At 40.6% G+C, this 13320-nt stretch overlaps 1 protein-coding gene across 2 annotated transcripts in view; it reads left to right on the top strand.

Annotated features, from left to right (window-relative positions):
- The first annotated feature begins 1051 nt into the window (after positions 1-1051).
- Positions 1052-13320, top strand: part of stau2 (staufen double-stranded RNA binding protein 2) — an 87525-nt gene continuing 75256 nt past the window's right edge. The window contains exons 1-5 of one of the 2 annotated variants that reach the window (XM_071485324.1): positions 1052-1161; positions 3468-3675; positions 4576-4706; positions 5457-5616; positions 6986-7121. In XM_071485324.1, the coding sequence (XP_071341425.1) occupies positions 3477-3675; positions 4576-4706; positions 5457-5616; positions 6986-7121 (626 nt within the window). In that variant the 5' untranslated portion in view covers positions 1052-1161; positions 3468-3476. Of the gene's footprint in view, positions 1162-1260; positions 1401-3467; positions 3676-4575; positions 4707-5456; positions 5617-6985; positions 7122-13320 lie in introns of those variants that run through there. The other variant, XM_071485325.1, reaches the window with a different exon arrangement.

Genomic DNA, 13320 nt, shown 5'->3' with positions numbered 1-13320 from the left:
TTAAAAAAGGCTTTCATGTCAATTATTTCAGTGAGCAAAACTAATTACTTGAGTACAGGTGCCAAGACTGTGGATGCTTTCAACACAGGCCCCAAACAATGTATGTTTCCTCTCAACTGTGTATCCCAAATGCACATTATTGGCAAAGCTTCAAGAAGTTATTCTTTATGAACATTCAGCTTCCTTCAGTCAGTCGCAGATCTTACTGCATGAAAAGAAATGGAAGGATTCTTGTCATGTTACTATGCAGGTGTGAGAGAGGTCCAAGACCTCATCATTGACTGTCCCTCACTGGTCCCCGTATGACATGAAAGCCCACCACAATAACTGAAGAAAAGGTGGTTTAGTGGCACCATCTATTGGTCACTCTTGAGTAATACTCTTGACAGATCTACCGGTGATGACCAACAATTTGCATTCTTGCTTTTACCTATTTTACCCATCAGGAGTATCACTGCCTGGATGCCTGTGGGTTCCCTACAAGTGGTCGTTCACTAAACAGAATAAATACTGACAAGAGACGGGTCCTCATCTGCAGGTTTCTCAGGGGAACGCCTGCCCTGCCAGAGTGCCATTGCGCAGAGGCATTAAATTCTTTCTGACCAAAACAATCCAGCTATGTGCTAATTAACTCTATAATCCAGCTCACTCGATGAAGAAGCCACCTTGAGAGAAAACAGGCCAAGTGATCCCATGTTTTCCAAACTCAGAGCGTTACGTGAAGTTTCAATGACACTTGTAAAATGCATTACATAAAATATTATGTTTATTTATAAATGAATCTGCAACATTGATGCCGTGTGCAGAAAACAAGTTTGAAAAGATTCATATTGGTGCTGAATCAAAGTTACACTGTAGCCTCTGAGGAAGCACACCAGGAATGAACCATTCTTATCGGCGCGGGGGTGGCTGATTCATTCAAGATTCACCCCAAACTCTAACCATGGTAAGTTAGCGATTTGTAATATTTAACACTAGTCAAATAAACAAAATACAAACTTTATACATGGAGTATTAAATTGATCACCTATTTGCCTCTAATAAGACATGCTTCCATTTTTTTTACCCAGGCAAATTACGTGGTCTGTTCCCTCTTCTATCCAGTTCTCTTTAGTGTTTGCCAATGTTGGAGGTGTAACTGGGGTCTGGCCCTGGACAAAGGTAAAAATTACCCTAAAATATTTGTCCCTTTGTTGTCAGATGGTCTCTGGGTTATCCGTCACGCTGGCGCCAGTTCATATATGATGTTGCGTTGGACTGAAATTCCCCAGACTTTCGTGGAGGATGGGGCGATAGGGAGATGCCAGCAAGAGGGGTGCTCGGCCGATCAGCCATGATGAGCTTTAACCGGCTAAACTAGCGTCACTGGAGGTGGCTAGCTCGTGTGTATCCACCGGGAGGTATCATAGTCACACATCCATGACAGCACGCATGCTTGCCCATTCCGTTGGTGTGTTTTTAGGAGCTGACATTTGCGGGAAATACCGTATTGTCGTGGGTAACGTTAGCTTCCTGCTAAGCTGGACACAGTCGAGGCTGTGGTGTAGGTTCAGGGGTTGCAGACAGCCGTGTAGCTCTGTCAGTCAGCCCTAACGTAACACAACCTCCATATTCAAGTTACTGTCTAAGACAACCGTGCATTTAGGTTTGCTGTTTGGCGTTGAGTGTGCGTGTGTGCGTGTGTGTGTGTGTTGCTGTGAGGGAGTGAAAGAAAAGCAAGGAAGACAAGTGACCCCGAGAACCTCGGGGGCACATTAGATGCACCCAAGAAATAAACAGAAAACAGTTTGACTGCATGTGATTAAAATTAAAACTGCATTTTGTTCTGTGGATATAGTTGATATCAGTTGTTTTGCGGACATGCCACTGCTCTGTTGTTTACATCAGTGCAGCCATGGCCCTCAACTGTAAACAATATAAGCAACACCTGTAATTGTGATTTCAGACTGAAGCCCATCAAGACCTCAGTCTGAAAACTGTATCCACTCACTTCTGTGATGTCTACGACCTGTCTTCATGCCATCTATTAGCTAAAGAATAATTAATAGCTTTTTCTCACAGTTTATATCAGAATAAGGTTGTGATTAATGGTATTGGCCAACACTTGAATGGGGTTAGGTTCAAAGCTGCTGTTTTATAAAGTGTCCAAGTGCAAGACACTGCACACTCTGGGGTTCACTTCTCCATCTGACCCTTTGCTCTGACCTCTGTGGGGACATGAAATGAATGTCCCTTCAGTGTCTGCCCCATGTTAATGTGAAGCAGTAGTGGGGGCCATCTTGGCAAGATGTTGTTATACAGTCTGTACCTTTTTAATTATTTACATTAAGTACATACTCAACCTTAATTTTTTTAATTGATGAAAAGCACACGGTAGCATATTATGTTACCCGAATTGCATGGCCACAGGCCATGACCTGTGTTTAATCGCATTCTCCAAAATATTGCATGGATACATAAAAAGATAAAGGAGTTCACATGTTTTGTTGGACCCTCTCTGCTGATCAGTTTAACCTATGTCTACTTGATGTAGGCATACGCACCTCTCTTTAATCTCAAATAAAATGTCATTGAATGTCCATTGTCTTGTTCAGGCTGCTATCACAGGATTCCCTTCTTTTTCCGGGGAGCTTAGCAGCAGTAACATGAGCAAAGCTCCTTCAAATAAAGGTTCATTGTCTGGGTGTATTAGCTGCCAGTGGATCAGAATGTGAGATAGGCCTAGGGCTGCTCAGTTTGAAGCCTGTTCTCCAGGCTTTGCCCACAGAAATCTGTCAAATGACAGTGAACGGCTTTAAACTGAGCAAAAATTAGAGTGGATTTCATGTGCGCTTGTGTGCATGTTTGTGGAGACAAATGCTTAATGCCTAATGACGTATAGTATGTGGTATACTAACAACCTAAATTATTATAAATTTAATCTTTTTTTGTTATATAGTTCAGACTTTCTCACTAGCGGCCTATTTTAAAGTGGTATCATTATTAGGACCACCAAGGAGGTTCTGTTTTCACCTGTGTCTGGTTGTAGGTTTGGTTGTTTGTTTGTTTGGCAACAGGATTATGCAAAAAGTACTGAACTGATTTGTATGAGATTTGGTGGAGGGATGGATCATGAGCCAGTGAAGAAATCATTCAATTTTGGTTCAGATCTGGTTAAAGGGACGGATCCAGGTTTTTATTTTATCTGTTTCATTAATGTTGCAAGATTTTTTTCAACATTTTAGTCAGTTTCTCTGGAAATAATGTATGGATCTTGATGTAAAAAATCAGACATATTAATGATGTTGAGATTTATGACTTTGTGCAATATTGTGCAGATCCAGATAATCTGGATCTCACAGACCTGTGTAGGATTGATTGGCCTTGGCAGAGGTATCCACTTTACTGAGTGCCATGCTAGTTACAGTCTGCAATGATCAGCGTGTTTCAAACAAACTTTAAAGTTGTTAATTGTGGTCTGCTTTCAGGAATAGAGCATGGCTCAAGTGAAAGTACAGACCTCAGCACCCCTGGCTGGTCCTGGCCTCTCCCCCGGAGTTCCCCCAACGGCCATGGCCAGCCCAGGATCCCTGGGTCTGCAGCCCTCCGTTAACGGCACAGGCCCGGCCCCCACACCCGCCTGCCCTGCTCCTGCAGTCGGATATGGGGACGCCCCTGTGTCTGCCACATCGCCAGGTAGACTGACAATTGAACTGAATGCTTTCCCTTTCAGGAGAACTGCATATTTTCTTGATTATTACTCATTTCAACAAATTAAGGACTACTTACTTTTCACGAGAATAGTTTATATTTTTTATATTGTGTGGCCACTTATATTGCCACAGACAATATAAGAGAGATAAAATGTTTCAGTATTGTCAACATTGTTCGATTATTTTGTATCATAGCCACACTCATCATACTGTATATTACAATATTACTTGTGTGACAGGGTGATTCTGATATTGATTCAAGCTGTAAAGGAAAGTGCATAACCAGAATGCAGTGGACAGACTGATAAACCTTTTCCGCTGAGCTCCTGACCAGCTTTGAATGCAGGAGACAATCTACCTCAAGATTACTTTGTACCCTATGGTATTGATCAGATAACTTAAGCTGAATGCTGAATTCTGACTGAAAATTTTTTAACACTGCTTGTGTTCTAGTCCTTGGCACATAATTATGTGAACCTGTCAAGTTATTACTTAAATTACTGCTGTCTTACCATTAAATTGACTGCAGTCACTGTAAGCACTCACTCATTAGCCTGTACGTTCATGTAGCTTTCAGACAAATCAAAACGCACCTGAGCCCCTGTACATCTGCTGAAGGGCGTAAATGTCTTGTGCTCATTTCTCTCCTACAGATTGGTTCTTTTGCTTTTTTGTTGTGCATAAGACACAATATTTACATGCAGCATTTCTGACATATAAATACTGCACAACGTCCTTGCCACAATGTATGAATATCCCATACCAGACACTTTGCAAAGTTATACAATTCCCTATATCAATATATAATAATTATTTGTGCATATATCTGGTACTATAACGATGTTAGTAAGTATATCATGCATTCTGCTGTGCTCTCCTTTAGGCCCGCCCCAGGAGAACATGGCAAACCCTAAAGAGAAAACTCCAATGTGTTTGGTGAATGAGTTAGCCCGTTTCAATAGGATCCAACCACAGTACAAGCTCCTCAATGAGAGAGGCCCTGCACATGCCAAGGTGAGTAGTCATGACCTTACAGTAGTCTGAACTTAGGCAGACATTATGCACATTTTCAAAACTCTTATTTGATTTTATTTCATTTTATTTCATTTTATTTTATGCCAACCTGAAGTACAAGATGGTTTGTTGGAAGGAACCATTTAGGAAGGCTTCATTGGAAACAGTTTACCATCTATCACGGGCTAACTTCAACCAATCACATTCCTTCCTGTTTCTTTCACTAACAGGGGAACCAGTTGGTAACTCAAACTCTTACTGAAACCATTAAAAGCCAGCAAAAACACCTTTTCCTTCGATAAAAGCCTTCATTTTCATTCTTTGTTCTTCCTTCAATTAAGAAATACTCTCCAATTCTGATATAACTGATGCTATAGCTACATCTAAGCTAACCTCTTTAGGAGCCACAGTGTTGGCCTCATCACATCTAAGACATGCCCATAGATACCAGATACCAAGAAGCTGATTGGTCTGACCCACTGTGGTTCGGCAACAAACCAATAGCTTGAAGCCTGGCAAGTTGGACGCTTGCTTGCAAGTAATCCAGCTGCTGGCAAGGTTAATGTCACACACATGCACAATGTGCTACAAGTGTCAAGTATGTGATGTGCTTCTTATTTTTGAGTACTTTCAATTAATATTGGTCATGCAAAATACATCCAGCTCCTACAACATGAGCTCTAGAGGGGTGTCAGTAAAAATGTTGTCGCTGTTGGGTAATGTCTTCCCCTCTGGGTGTCACTGTTCCAGATCTTCACAGTGCAGCTGACTCTTGGGGAGCAGGTGTGGGAGGCGGAGGGCACCAGCATTAAAAAGGCCCAGCACTCCACAGCCGCCAAAGCACTGGCCGAGAGTGTCCTTCCCAGGCCAGCGCCCCGCTCCCCTAAAGTGGACGTCAACAGCAACCCAGGTATTGCAACCACAGCAAAATCTCATTTTACTGTCTGTGAGTGATCACTTAATATGTTAGTCTTGATCATCACAACCAGGAAAAGGTTTGAATAATAAAATAAATGAAGACTGATTTCCATATAGCTTCTTCAGTTTTAGTGTTCTGGTATTGGGTCTATTAGTTCACTGTCACACTGTCATGACTTACAGTAACACTTGAATTTAACTGAGTAGTCATTCATGTTATTAGTAAAACCTGTGCTTTCCCTACTATGAGTCAAAATGACTGCTGTGAAAAAGGCCTAAAATTACATCTTAACCCAAAACACAGTCCACAGATTCTTTTAACAAACCATCATAGAATATGAAGAGATTTTGTAGTGTAGCAGTATACAGAGGTATGAATGAAGAACAAGAGACAGCATCACAATATAGCAGTTTAATTTTGTTGTCGCTGGTTAAATCAGTTTCTCTGCTGTTCATTTCTGCCTTATAAGCTGGCACACTGTATATCCGTCCACAGGACTCAGAGCCTGAGCTAGAGTTCATCTGTTTAGACTTTTGAGTGAGGAACACACACTGCTTTATTCTGAAAAATTGGAGCTATCCCATTGTTGGTGCATTAGTGCCCTCTGCTGGTTCATTTATTTCTGGAGCAAAGTGTGGTGTTAAAATCTAAAGACTGCATATACAGTTGGAGGGAGAGGGAGTCAACTCAAAAGCAGCTTCACAGGGCAAAGATGTCACTATTTTCCAACGGTATGAGTGCTAGGGGGAAGAAACATGCCAAAGCATATGTATCATGATGGTACTTGCATTGCCTTTCTGTCTCAGTATTTTCTTAGAGTTTCACTCTGAGGAGGCTGACTTCCAAATAAAGCTCTCAAACCCCTGCATATATTTAAATACTCCTTGGTCAGAACAAAGCCAGTACAGACCCTCTTACTAAAGCATGAGTGCAGACTTATGTTTTGTCAAATTAATAGCACTTGCCTTGTCTTATCTCCCCTGCCCTCTGTGGCACTGTGGTAGTGAAAGACATCATAGCCACTTTTTAATGGGATTATGAAAGCCCTGTGATAGGTTATGCAACATCAGTGGGGAGCTGTAGGATTAGCATTGCATGCATCATATGAAATCAGACAGGAAGAAAAGTTTTACATTTTTTAAGTAAAGTACAGACAACCTCACATTTTCAGATAAAATGTTATTGAGTGTATTGAACAATTTGTGAATTCAATTGGTGGGCCTGTGTTTTAACTGTTATTTTGATGTCAGATAGAATGTCTTCTGTATTATTCTTACTCCATGTACTTCGTGTTTATTTTAGATGCCCTGGTTTTAATCCTCCATATCTAATGTGGTCTTTCTCATACTTTCTCACACAGGCAGTATAACACCCACAGTGGAGCTAAATGGTCTGGCCATGAAGAGAGGAGAGCCAGCTATATACAGGCCTTTGGATCCTAAGCCCATGCCCAACTATAGAGCTAACTACAACTTTAGAGGGATGTTCAACCAAAGGTGAGCCCCCTAAACTGAAATTACCCAGCTGCCTAAACTGTTTCCATTTTAAAGTTATTTTTGTAAACACCTCTGTCCACACTGAAAAGCTTTTTGGTTTTTTAGGTGAGACACAACACATCATTTGTTAGTGCTGCTGCAAATTTGTTATTCACAAAGAGGTGATGACAACACTGTTCTGTGTAATCACCTAATGGTGTTCAAAATGATGACCAATTCATCACGGAGAATTAATGAATTAGGAAGGCACAGACATAATCCAAAAACAGATGCAAAAGTGGACAGAGGACAAGGTTCTCTTTATACTACATTGGGTGTCTGCATACATGGTTGTGTGCACACATTTGGAGACATGTAGTTTCTGTCCATGTGGGTGTAAATTTCGGGCAGAAATGCTTTAAGCTTAAGAGGGGAAAATAAATTTTCTTGGTAACATTCCTGCCACATAAAACATACAAGCAAATCTGATTGTTTTGCAACAGCTTGGTTTTCCCCATGCACATTAAAAAGACAGACTAGCATTTTTATTTTTTAAATTTACCCACTCAGGTAAATTAAAAAAAGTTTCGTTTAGGGCGCTTGAAGCACCGGCTTAGTGTGGAATGAATAGGTTGCTAAAAAAAAGATGAGCTTTGAGATTTATCCAACTTGCCTGAAACAGTATTGTTTCTTTAATCCCACTGGCTCAGATGTGTGTCAGACATGGTTCTCTGCTCCATATGTTTTCTAAACTGATGAATGTGGTGCCCTCATGGGGTCCCTTTGCACTCAGTCTCTGTCAACTTTCTTTTCAAGTTTTCTTTTTTTTTTGCTTTGCTGGAACCATCCAGCTATTTCCAAAACTTCATAAAAACGCCACAGAGGTGCAATTAATGATCCCCTCTCCCTCAGTGAAGGAATGTTATTTAGGGTCTGTTGATGTGTAAGGTTGCCTGCCACTAAATCCAGGTACACGGTCGCACTCACAGGGAGGAAGACAGGATGCCATATTTAGGCTTAAATAGACAACAACATGACAATTACCAACCAAGGCGGGTAGAAGCAATGTAAATTACGCTGAGAAAGAGCAAATGTTGCATCTCTTTCTTAGGCATAAATCCTGTCTGTTTTGTGTACACTTAAAGTTGGCTTATCCCACAGGCTTGTCCTTTGTGAACATTTTGCAGAAATGACAGTATTTTATGCTGTTGTTAGTGTAACTAAATATTATGATATTATTTTAAATATAGAGGCACAGTGACATACGTTGTGCATACAGTTTACAGAAGTTGAGCTATGTGGCTCCAGAGAGCACACTGTTCCTGAGAAGATGACAAATTTGATAAAGCATTCATTTATCTCTGTTCGTTTGATATGCATCAAGTCATTTTCAGGAGTCAGTGGAACGCCCTCCAGATGGCAGTGTTCCCTCATTTTAAAAATCCCAGAGCGCTGCTTTTGTAAGGTGATTGAGCACCCATTTTGTAACATGTAAGTTAGGAATGTGGTAAATGTGTATAGTTTCTTTTAGTACATATGGCCCTCTGCTGTGTAATCTACAAACCTTAAGTGCAAAGCCATCACAATTAAACACAGAAACATAACAGAGAAACGTATCTTTTTACATAAGCTTTGGCTCCCTAAATTCCTATGGTAAGGTGTTCTGATGCCAAATGTGTGGGATTTAATTTTAAAATGCGGATACTTTGCCAGAAAATATCTGAGATTCAGTTGCAGTGTTGGGTAACTGAGTCTAGTCAGCAGACAGTCTAGCATCTGGCTCACATCTTCTACTATTTGATCCACGCAGGAACAAACAGGGGGTGAAAGACAAATGTCTAAGGGTTAGAGGAGAAAATCTGTTTTCCAGCATGTCTGTCAATGTCATATGTCACAGTGATGAGTTTCTAAGAGACAGGCAGTATCTATTCCTCATGGTCTGTTTTGTTTTCTTATGCAACTTTGTAAGCAGGCAGGGAGGGGGGGATGTGTGTCCGTGAAACACAGAAAAGATATAAGAGCATATATTATTCCAAGGTCACTTATGTTTTCATGGGGTCTCTTTCTTTCAATATAGTTGAGCCCTGGATTAATGAAAGTGAGACCTTCTGAATATGAATTCTCTTCATCTGATGACTGACTCTGTGGTGGAGTGACAGGCCATATCCACAATCAGTCACCTTAATGATGCTGCAGGGAAACGAAGGTTTCCATATGCCCATGTCCTTACCTATTATGATGAATAAGAGTGATCCAGAGTCATGTTGATGGAAAATCTTACCATTAAAAGGGCAGCCTGGCTCTGATCCATCAGCGCTCTAATCACCACCTAGACCAGTATTGATTCATTCAGAAAGTGCCCTGATGAGAAAATATGGCGATAATATGAAATGTGCATTTATCAGCGTCTTAATGAATCTTATTTATGGCGAAGGGCTTGTGCATAATTCCTTTCCACCCAAGTCTACATTTAAATCATTAATTCATCTCTGTTATAATGCAGTCATAACCATGCCATTGTTCATTCTCAAATACCGAACATACTCAGATGGATGCATGTTTTTCAGCTGATTCGATTAATTACTGAGATTCTATATAACATTATATTAAAATCCAGCCCAAATGATTCACAAATATGGTCACTGAATCTGCCAAATATTTGTGTTATCAAGAAATGTGGTTACATCAACGTTTGCTTCATGGACAATCCCCAATTCCCGTGTTATCATTGGAGCACCTGATTCCAATGAGTCATACTGGGCTCCTCCAGTGCAGACATCCATGGCACTCCCAGCTTTCCTCCTGCTGCTCTAATCCCATGGGAGCGGGGGCGCCTGCATCCTGGATTCTGTCAGAGCTGGAATTTGGATAGGACTTGCCCTGTTAGAGCAAAGCAGAGCGGTCAGAAGCCGCCCACCTTCTCCCAGCCCTCATTTGGTTATGACAGTAACATTATGTCAGCTGGAAGAACAGTGGGCTGAATGACTGGGGGTGCTTTGCTCTGTGACATTTCCTCCTGTGATGATGTTCAGATACTGAGCTGGCCGTTACTGCTTTCTTTGTAGGAAACTGAGAGGGAAACAGGGTCACCTGTGCTGCAGTGGATTCAGTACCCACAGAAATGTTGTATCAATCAGTCTGGAATTGGAGCATAAATAGGGATCATACTTTTGATTTTTATTTGTAAAGCTGCACCACTCAACATGTTTTATAATAACATTGGAAAAAATGAGTATGACATAAGTTATGTATAGGGTGTAGCTCCTAAGGATGAACCGCTATGGAATTATCACCTATCACTGTCAAGTGTTTGCATCTTACAGCTCATTTTTTGGATATTTTGGCCACGACTTTACTGTTGTGTTGTAATGACCTTGTTTCCAGCCAAGCACGGTGCTGTTTTGAGTGAAAGCCCAGCTGATAAACCTGCTGTACGCTACCTACTCAGCATGAAACAGCAGACAGACAAGCTTAGTGGCTAGCTCATGAATGTAATGCATTAGCATTTAGCATCTTAAGAGACTGATGTTTCCCTTAGGAGCTGATAGAGACAAGACCAAAGTTAAAACTTGAAATTTTTTTCCCCAGGTTTTTTTATGAGGTGATCATATGCCAGTGGTGTGTTTACAGGCACTGCCCCCGAGTAGCCAAAAAGTCATTTAATGCAGGTTTAAAAGAAAGAGATCTGGGTATGAATCACTTGTCAGGTCTAAGGTTTTAAAAAGCAAAAAGATTGGAAAAAAAATTGGATTATAAAACTAACCATTAAGATTTTGCTGTAGTTGACCATGAATTGTCTTATTGGTGCTTGATGAGCTGCTTATTTGCATTTTCTCCCCATTTTTCTTGACATGCTCTTTACCAGGAGCATATTATGAATTGTCCTTACAACAAAAGAGCTACATCCATTTTCTTGTAGCAGGAAACCCAATGACTCTTGGACTCTCCTTGCACTTACTGAATAGATGTAGTACTTAATACTTACAGCAAGGGCTCCTATTGCACTGAGGCTTTAGTGTTGTCCCTCACTTCTAAGTTTCTTTGGACAAAGGCTTCTGCCAAACGACTAAATGTAAATGGGTGCATGGTAACATTAAATCTATGTGACAATCTTTGCACCTCAAAGGTTATAATCATATGTGCATTGCTAAGAGGTTATTCAAAAACCAGCATGCATGAAAAAAGTAAAGCTTGCACACTGACTCCATGCCACGCAATTAGTTCAAAATCAGGTCAAAATGCATTTTGTGTGAAGGGGTGTATACCAAAATGCTCATTTTCAGAAAAACTCTGTTTTCTAAAGAAAAGCTGTATAAACCTAAAATGTTGAATATTGAGCAATAAATTCAAATATTAGTAGCATTAAATACCTGAGTTTGCTGAGATTAGCTTTTGATAGAGTTACATGAAGAGTTAAAATGCATTATCGCTATATTCAAGACTTGCCTTATGGCTACATGGCAGTGTCCTTGTGAGATCAATGACAACCTTACTTATGCCTTAGTGACAGTGTGTGGTTGTGTGTGTGTGTGTGTTTTTGTACATGCTCTTGTTAGAAATATAAAGACACAGTTGCAATAGATGGATAGTCATCCTTGAAAAATGAATACCCTTCTCATGCCTGCAAGACATCAGAATAACATCAGATAGCAAAACTGTGGCACAGACACAAAGAGGAGCACACACACACACACACACACACACACACACACACACATATACATACACACAGGTATACTTTGTCATCTACATCTCTAATTGAGCCAACCTGGCTCACTGAAAAGGCAAATCTGCCCATGAGCACTTTTCTATATTCAACATTTCCTCTCATCTCTTCCTATGTGGAGGTATCAGATATCCTCTGAGGTCCTCTTCACACACGCAGTCTCCTTTTTTTTTTTTCCTCACTGTGTCCCGCTCAAGTTTATGTTTTTTATATAGCTCACTGGTCTGTTGGGCTTTACAATCTCATGTAGTCTAATCGGGACACTTTGTACTCTTCTGTCCGCTCAGGCGTTCCACAGATATGGTTTCTTTTCTCCATCCCATCATCACTGCTGCCCTAAAACAAAATGGGACTGCCAAAGCCCACAAGGTAGAGACTTCAGAGGAGTACGTTTTTATTACATGACATTTTTTGTAAAATCACCAGATATCTGCACGGATCAGTAAATCAGATGCATTCCCTCAGATAGGACATAAATTTCCACAGGCGACGTGCCAGAACAAAGGATAATCTGTCCTAATTGTACAAATGGGTGTAAACTCATAAAGCAGTGTTTTATTGAGGAGACTGGGGGTGGAGGAGTGGAATACAGGTCCAACATAAACAAATGCTTGGAATGATTTGTACTCAACAGACTCAGTGACACAGAAGTCTGGTCTCTCCTTTCATCTCCTCTCCTCTGAGTGGAGTTTTGTGTTTGTGTATCCCTGTGTGTACTCCTTTCCTCTTTTGCCTTGATGTATTGAATGTAAAAACTAACCCAAGACCTCTATGTAGGAAGCAGAATACACAAGTAGAAGCACCCTTTGTAATGCTGCCTTTCAGTGCATTTGGCAGGGTGAGGTAGACGACTATGTCTTCACAAGAACTCAATATTCACACTAGTTGTACCTTCTATCTTTTCCAAGGAAATTCGACTCTGTCATTGCTTTTGCTGTATTACTTATAGTGGTTTGCCTTACCTCCTGGAGAGCTGAGAAGTAAATGGTTGTCAAGACAACAGGTGGACTGTTTGTTCAGAGGTTTCTTGGGTTGACGTGCATCAGCACTGAAGGACGCACATCAAATTATGCACATCATTGTTAGTGTGTGTTATCACAGATTGATGCATCACTCATCAGCACCATTGTCAGGACATGGTAGTGTCCTCTTTCCCAGTGTTGTCCATTGACTTTGTAGAAAAGCAACGATTTTACGGCATTCACCCTCTCTACCAGTAAATCTCAGAGGTACTCAGACCCTTTACTTAAGCGAAAGGGCTAACACAACAATGTAAAAATACTCCATTAACAGTAAAAATACTAAATGCATTTCAAGTATCAAAAGTGAAAGTACTTGGTCCCTGTGACTGATGAATTAGCATACATAGTTATTAGATTATGCTTCAGTGCATAAGCAGCATTGTACTGTTTTGCAGCTTACAGGTTATGATGATTAACGATGTAAAATGAAAAGAAGTTCAATCAAAGTGTTTTCATTTTTTATATATATATT

This window comes from Trachinotus anak, unplaced genomic scaffold (genome assembly GCF_046630095.1).
Source record: "Trachinotus anak isolate AG129_WGS33_773 ecotype Australia unplaced genomic scaffold, CSIRO_AGI_Tana_v1 ptg000009l, whole genome shotgun sequence".
Classification (NCBI taxonomy): Eukaryota; Metazoa; Chordata; class Actinopteri; order Carangiformes; family Carangidae; genus Trachinotus; species Trachinotus anak.
The sequence above is the reverse complement of the archived record's forward strand: the minus strand, read 5'-3'. Positions and strand labels throughout refer to the sequence as shown.